Genomic DNA, 8,436 nt, shown 5'->3' with positions numbered 1-8,436 from the left:
AGAATCCTAAAAAATAAAATGCATCACAGTTGATAATAAGAAATGTTTTTTTTTTTTAAGGATTTCTGAAGGATCTTGTGACACTAAAGACTGGAGTAATGATGCTGAAAATGCAGCTTTAATCACAGGAATAAATTACATTTAAAAATATATTAAAATAGTAAGCAGTTATATTAAATTCTAATAATATATTGCATTTTTTCAGTTTTTACTGTATTTCTAAATAAATAAATACAGCCTTAGAAAAGTCTTATTACAAAAAACATTACAAAATCTCAAGAATGGTGACGTGTTTATGATTTCTGCATGATTATATGTATTTTCGATGCCTTTGAAACATTATTCAGGCAATTTTGTAGGATCATGTGACACTAAAAACTGGAGTAATGATGCTAAAAATTCCGCTTTGATCACAGGAATAAATTACATTTAAAAATATATTCAAATAGTAAGCATTTATTTTAAATTCTAATAATATATCAATTTTTTTTCAGTTTTTACTGTATTTCTAAATAAAAGCCTTAGAAAAGTCTTCTTTAAAAAAAAAACATTACAAAATCTCAAGAATTTTGATGTGTTTATGATTTCTGCATGATTATATGTATTTTCGGTGCCTTTGAAACATTATTCAGGCCAAAATATTTGAATCATAAAACATATTTGCAACCTAGTTGTTATACGGTTCAGAAATAAAATATGTGAACCATATAACAACTACTTTGCAGTGGTGTGGACCCTCACAATTACACCCCTGTGACATTTTTAAAGTCAAGCCTTCAACAAATCAGAATGCCTTTCCACAAATACATTCATAAACCACTTGTTAACCACATTTGTTTTGTATCTGCGTTTCTAATAGACGAGGACGGTGTTTCGTAACCCGCAGAACCAGAAATACTTAGATTAAACATTAAAGAGGAAAAAAGGCAGCGCATTCCAGGCCGTGTCGTCTGCGAAACCGGAAAACGAGAGCCGGCCTTCTGCCTCTGTGGAACTGGAGCGCTAATTCATAACAGATTTGCTTTTCTCTTGTGTTCCCCGACAGAGTGCCTACCGCAGGAACGGGATGACTTTCCTGGCCTGCTGAGGTGAACGAGAGGAGGCTTGGAGGAGCGTGTGTGTGTTTACAGGTTCGTTTGGACAGGAAGCGCCGTGGACTGGCACGGATCTGGATTAGACGCACTTTGTTTCGTTGGCGTTCATGTAAACTGTAGTAATAGGAGTTTCCTCTTTTGTAAACAGGATTAATTTTGTATTTTTAGTGGGTTGCGACAAATATTCCATAATAATTTCATTTTTATTGATGATGATGTGTAGATCTAGTTCCTGATGTTTCATTTTTTCTTTTTCTGGAAAGTTCATGAAAGATAATGAAAAGATAATGAAAGCCCATCTATGTTTTGATGCTGTAATACTTTATTTTTTGCAATTGTAATATCTGGCTTTTGTATTTTTGTACCATCTCTGCTTAGATTTAGAGGATTTAATTGATTTTTTTTTTTAGATTAAAAACCTTGGAATAAAAATGTGTTGTGAGTTCAAATATTTATTTATTATTTTCTTAAAAGATTTTTATTATATTTAAGGAAAGAAATCATGGTATTACCAAAAAAAAATATTAAATGATTTATTTACTTTATGTTATTTATTGTATTCATTTTTTTTAGTGAACAAGAAAGTAAAACCTTTACTTTCTTGTTCACTAAAATAAATAAATTAATACATAAAATAAACATAATAAATATCCATTAGCTTTGGTTGTATATTGAAAATCTTATATATATATATATATATATATATATATATATATATATATATATATATATATATATATATATATATATATATATATATATATAATCATGTTTAATTTTTACATATTTTAGTAGAATGTAAAAATAATAAATATTTTAGTAATTAAATATAAATACTAAAATGCTACTAATATACAATTCTTGGAAAAAAAAATTTATTTATTGTTTTATTCAAATTAAATGTAAATTTTATATTGGTTTATTTTAATTTATAATTTTGTATTTTTATCTAGTTTTATGTAACTTTACATTTGTTTATTCATTATAAAATAAAAACATTTTTATTTTTATTATTTTATTGTTATTTATTATTTTACATTTATTTTAATTTTACTTTTTATATTTAAATTAATTTATGTATTTATTTTCTAATTTTGTTTATTTTAATTTATATTTTTATTTGTTTTGTCTTTATATTTATTTATTTATCTTACATTTGTTTAATTTTTATTTTAATTTTGTATTTGTAATTAAAATTAATTAATTTTGTTAATTATTTTTATGTTTAAATATCTAATTATATATTTTTTACATTTAAATTAATTAATGTATTATAAAGTTTATTGCATATTTGTTTATTTAAGTTATTTAGATTTTTTATTTGTAATTTATTAGCTAGTTTTATTTTTTGATCTACTTTGTTTTTAATTTTACATTTGTTTATTTTTTAATAATATAATACATTTTGGAAAAAATATTTATTTATTTATTTGTATGTTTAATTTGTATTTATATTGTTTTAATTAAAATTAATCTATGAATTTATTTTATAATTTTATTTTTTTATTTTATATCTTTACTTTTGTTTGTTTAATTTTTAATAATATAATGCATTTTGGAAAAAAATATTTATTTGTATGTTTTTTTTTTATTTCAATTAATTAATATTTAATTAATTAATTAATTTGTATTTAATTTATAATTTTTATCTTTACATTAGTATATTTATTAATTTACTTTATTAATTTGCTTTGTTTATTTTAATTTATTTATAATTTTGTATTTGTTTATTTAACAAGTTGTATTTATTTATCCTACATTTGTTTAATTTTTACTAATATAATATATTACATTTGTGTGTGTGTGTGTGTGTGTGTGTGTGTGTAAAAGTGACAGAAAGCTAATGAAAATGATAAGATCATAAGGTATTGCCACAGTACAAAATAAAATGGTAATATGAGGGAAGATAGCAGTTTCAGATGAGCTCATTCTCCAGCGGTTCCTCGAGTGAGACACGCTGACATTGAGCTTTACCAAGCACAGGTATCAAATCCACAGCAGTGTTATAGTTTCTGAGATGTCGACTCTGGTCAGCAGTGCGGGTGTTGTGTTGTGTTTGATGGTAATGCCCTCTGGGGGATCGCAGCTGTTACGCTCACGTCTCACAAAACTGCTCCAATCACACGGACAATTGGAAACGCTTTGCCTATCTGAGGAGCGTCAGCTTCTCTTAACCTTGATTTGTGCTGCTGTGGAGCTTATTTTATGTTCATAATGGCATGCTACATACAGCAGTTTTGACAGAAACTAGTATGCACTGGATTCTGTATTATTTGGGCTTTCTGAATAATCACATGCAGCACTGCATGTCATGCCTAGCAATATCATAAAACTGCATCCCAGCATACAGTGCTTTAATTTACCTGCTATGTGCAATGCAAAGTAATAAATGGTGTAAACAGATTATAATACTGCTTGCATCGTGCAATGCGATGTGAACAGTGTATTATACTAACGTTTTAATTTATTTTGTTTCATATTGCATATAAGGGGTATAATGGTTCACTTGAAAAAATACATACAGTATATTTGTATATATTATGTATATATTTATATATATTTTCCTAAAGATTACAAGTGTTTTAATTAAGTCATTTTAAACGACTTTTTAGAAAATTCACTCAAATTGAAATACGAATTTTCCAAAATTTCTTGTGTATGTTTTTTATTTATTTTTGTATATTTCTTTCATTTTATTTTCATTTTTTACATTTAAATTAATATATGTATTTATTATGTAATATTTTAATTTATTATTATTTATTTATTTACTAGTCTAGGCTTATTGATTTATTTTTGTTTGTTCAAGTTTTATTTTTATTTATTTTAATTATTGTTTATTTATTAATTTTACATTTGTTATTTTTTAATTTCATATTTTTTCATTTAACTAATTTAATTGTATTATTTTATAATTTTATATTTGTTTATTTATCTAGTTATATTTGTTTTTAATTTTACATTTAAATTAATTTATTTTATTTGTTTTATTTTAGATTTATTTTATTTGATATTTTTTGTTTATCTATTTTTATTTGTATTTATTTTTATTATTTCTGTATTTATTAATTTTACATTTGTTCACTGTATATTTTATCATTTAAATTAAAATGTATTTGTTTATTTATCTAGTTTTATTTTTTATTTGTTTTTTTAATGTTACATTGATTATATTTTTATTTAATATTTAAATAAATGTATTTATTTTATAATTTGTTTTATTTTTTATTTGTTTAATTTATTTATTTTTATTTTTATTATTGTATTTATTAATATTACATTCATTTTTATTTGTATATTTTTTCATTTAAACTTAAATTGATTTATTTTCATTTTTATTTTATATTAGTTTTTTTATTTTACATGTATTTCATTTTTAATATAGTATTACATGCTTTTAATTTGTTTTTTTATATTTGTTTATTTTAATTTATTTATAATTTGTTGTTTATCTATTTTAATTATGTTTTGCATTTATTAATTTAAAATGTTATTTTTTTATTTTGAATTCAAATTTATAATATTCATTTTATATTTATTTTAATTTATAATGTTTTATATTTTTATCTATTTTTATTTTTAATTAATTTTTTTATCATTTTTATTATTAATATTTTTAAGTAGGCAGTAAACAGTATGCTATTATTCCATTGCAAACATCAGAATTCTCTCCTGAAATGATTATAAGAAGAACTGAGGAAAGCAGCGGGTGAGTTTTCATTTCCACTCAGGCCTTTTAAGTCATCTGTCATCGGCTGTGCTTTAGTTTAATCCAGTGTGATGTCTTCATGTATTGACCTGTTGCATTTAAACAGATAATAGTGATGTCCCGTCCCAAATGCCTTTAATGTGTTCACATTTTTCTGTCAGCACCTTATAAACGTCCCACAGTAAAAGCCTCTATGATATTTCAAGGTGTTCGGCGTAAGCTCGACGTATTGATGTGTAGATCCTCGTAAATTCGCCCATGTGAAATCCCAGAGCTTTTCTCGCAGGAGATGGACAGAGATTTATGGAGCTGAAGCGATCTGACAGCCTGCGTTTTATTTCTTTTTATTATTCACACACAGGCTCCGTCTGCTGACTGCGTTAACCGTGTTACAGGATCCGTCCCATCATCTCTCACCAGCTACATGTGAAGATTTAAGATAGGACACTCTTAGAATATGGATCTTTTACAGCATACTTAACATGGTTTCATTCACACAATGTGTGCCTGTCAACATTTTTCACTATTAAATGAATATGAGTTAGAGCTTTGGCCTAGCGATTCGTGCATTTGATACATTGCAGATCTAGGGTTAATGCACATAAAATTTCCAATTTCTATTACATTATTAGTAGTAGTAGTAGTATTTGATACCTATTTTTATACAGTGGCGGCAACTGCAATATGCTGCAAGACAACAATGTTCAATAGTTAGTTTATAACAATAATAATTATTATTTTTATCATTATAGTAATGTTATTCAACATTTATGTTCAAAATTAGTTATAATAAAAATAATATTTTTTCAATAGTTATTTTCAATATTTTCTAATAATAATGAAATAGTTTATATTATTAATAAATGTTGTTTTGTTATATGTTTTTTAATATTTTAATAACATTTTAATAATACAAAATTATTATTATTATTTAATAGTTGTTCAATAGTTGTGTTTGTTATATTATTAAAAATAGTTATAATAATAATTATTATTATTATACAATAGATATGTTCAGAATTAGTTATAATAATAATAATAGCTTTTTAATATTTTTTTTCAATATTAAATTGCTTATAGTAATGAATGTTGTTTTTGTTATTTAATATTTTTATAATAATTATCATAATTATTATTATTATTATTCAGTAGTTATGTTGAAAATTAGTTAAAATAATAATAATAGTTTAATAGTTATGCTCAATATTTTATAATAATTGAATTGTTTATATTATTAATAAATGTTTTTTGTTGTATGTTATTTAATATTTTTAATAACATTTTAATAATAATAAAATAAGAATTAGAATTATTAAGAATTATTAATAAGAATTATTATTATTATTCAGTAGTGATGTTCAAAATTAGTTATAATATTGTTAATAATAATTATTATTATTATTATTCAATAGTTATGCTCAATATTTTATAATACATTTTTTATAGTAATAATGTTTTTGTTGTTGTATGTTAATATTCTTAATTATTATTATTATTATCATTCAATAGTTATGTTCAAAATGAGTTATATAATAATAGTTATTCAATAACTAACTTTTTTCATAGTAATAGTAAATGTTTTTTAACAATAATAACAATTATTATTCAATAATTGTTTAAAATTAATTATAATAATAATAATGCTCAATATTTTATAATAACTAAATCGTTTATAGTATTAATAAATGTTATTTTTGTTGTTGCATGTTAATATTTTAACATTTTTCTTATTCAATTTTTCAAAATTTGTTATTAATAAAAATATTCAATAGTTATGCTCAATATTTTATTATAAAATAAATTGTTTATAGTAATAATGTTGTTGTTGTTTTTGTTGTGTTATTTAATATTTTTAATATAAATATTTTTTATTAGTAATACCCAAGCCTTATTGCTTGTATACAGTAACAACAGCTGATACCAATGTTCAATAGTTACTTTTTAATTAGTTTACAGTAATAACATTTTTGTTGTTATTGTTGATATTATTATTATTAGCTAATACCCAAGAGTTATTGCTTTTATACAGTGACAACAGCTACAATATGCTGACACCAATGTTCAATAGTTAGTTAGTTATAATAATATACTCAACTGTTTTTGTTGTTAAGTATAATAATACCCCAAAGCTATTGTTTTTCTACAGTGCAACAACCGTAATATGTAATATTAAATGCCTTCTTTTAGCATAATGTATAAAAGTATTGTTTTGTAATTTACAGGCCATGTTCTAGTGTTCTTCTTACTGCGTCCAAATAGTTCTTAAAGGCACAAAAACTTTATTTTTTCTTTTTTTGTCTTTATTTGTGGTCGAATGACTGTAACACAAGCCTCTCGTGGCTTATTGCTTTATTAAAGCTGCTGTAAGCATTTACCTCAGCCCTCGGCTTGAAGCATTAAAGTACCTGTTCCCAGCAGTCCGTGCGCTCGCCGTGACCCCGGACTCTTGGCGGTCTCCGTCAGCTTCAGACGAGCCAAACAGACGAGCGCATGCGAAACCGGCTGCGGTTCACCGGCGTCACTACCACACACGACCCGGCCTTTATGAGGCTCTTCCGGGAGCGCGGTCCCACAGGTGCGGCCTGTCACAGCCTATGTGCTTTCACGGCCAGGATACGGGGCTTGTCAGGTCATCGCTGCTTTGAGTTATAGCTCGCTGTACACGACAATCCGCTTATCTGTGAAAGCAATGCGCCTCCGACTGATTCTCATTCCAGATCGCGGTGGAAGCGATACAGGAGTGCGGTTGAGCTCGGATCTTTGACCATATTCATTGTGAAAGCTTGGTTTGCAGTTTCAGGCATTTATTTGATTTGGCTTTATAAATACGAAATATATATTCAGCAATATTAATGGAAAATGAAACACCTTAGTGAGTTTTGTATGTGCAAGCAACACTTTCTAAGGCCAGACACTGCAGTAAACTGATAGTTGTCACCTTACTTACCCAGTTAATTGATTATATTGATAATTGCAAACATTTTTGTTTTCTAAAATGTTCAATATATAATATAATAATAACATTTGTTATAGTAATAATGTTATTTAATATTTTAATAATAATTATTGTTATTAATAATATTCAATAGTTATGTTCGAAATTAGTTGTAATAATAGTAATAGTTATTCAATAGTTATTTATAATTACAACATTTTTTGTAATATTAAAAAATGACTATTTTATTAATATTATTATAACTATTATTTTATAGTAATAAAAAAATTGTTATTGTAAGTTAATAATTTCAAAACAATTTTAATAATAATAATAATTATTATTTTCATATAATTTATATATTTTTTAATTAATGTTATTATGAAATATGATAAATAAAATAAAAATTAAATAATTTTATACTCTTTTAGTATTATTTTTAATAATGTTATTATCATTAATATTGTTTTTAATAATAATAAAAGTTTTCTAAAATATGTGCTAACCTGCATACATTTCTAGTAATATAAATAATGACTATTTTATAACTATTATTTTATACTAATAAAAAATGTTATTTTATTGTATATTATTTAATAATTTTTATACAACTTTAATAATAATAATAATTATTATTTTTTATATTTTTTAAATAAATTTAAATGTTTTATTAAATTATTGTATAACAATTGTATTAA

At 23.9% G+C, this 8,436-nt stretch overlaps 1 protein-coding gene across 2 annotated transcripts in view; it reads left to right on the top strand.

Annotated features, from left to right (window-relative positions):
- Positions 1 to 1,519, top strand: part of supt3h (SPT3 homolog, SAGA and STAGA complex component) — a 157,380-nt gene extending 155,861 nt beyond the window's left edge. For both annotated transcript variants that reach the window (XM_073826480.1, XM_073826481.1), the window contains exon 12: positions 1,046 to 1,519. In XM_073826480.1, coding sequence (XP_073682581.1) covers positions 1,046 to 1,087 — 42 coding nt within the window. In that variant the 3' untranslated portion in view covers positions 1,088 to 1,519. The remainder of the gene's footprint in view (positions 1 to 1,045) is intronic.
- The last annotated feature ends 6,917 nt before the right edge of the window (positions 1,520 to 8,436 follow it).

This window comes from Garra rufa, chromosome 21 (genome assembly GCF_049309525.1).
Source record: "Garra rufa chromosome 21, GarRuf1.0, whole genome shotgun sequence".
NCBI lineage: Eukaryota > Metazoa > Chordata > Actinopteri > Cypriniformes > Cyprinidae > Garra > Garra rufa.
The sequence above is the reverse complement of the archived record's forward strand: the minus strand, read 5'-3'. Positions and strand labels throughout refer to the sequence as shown.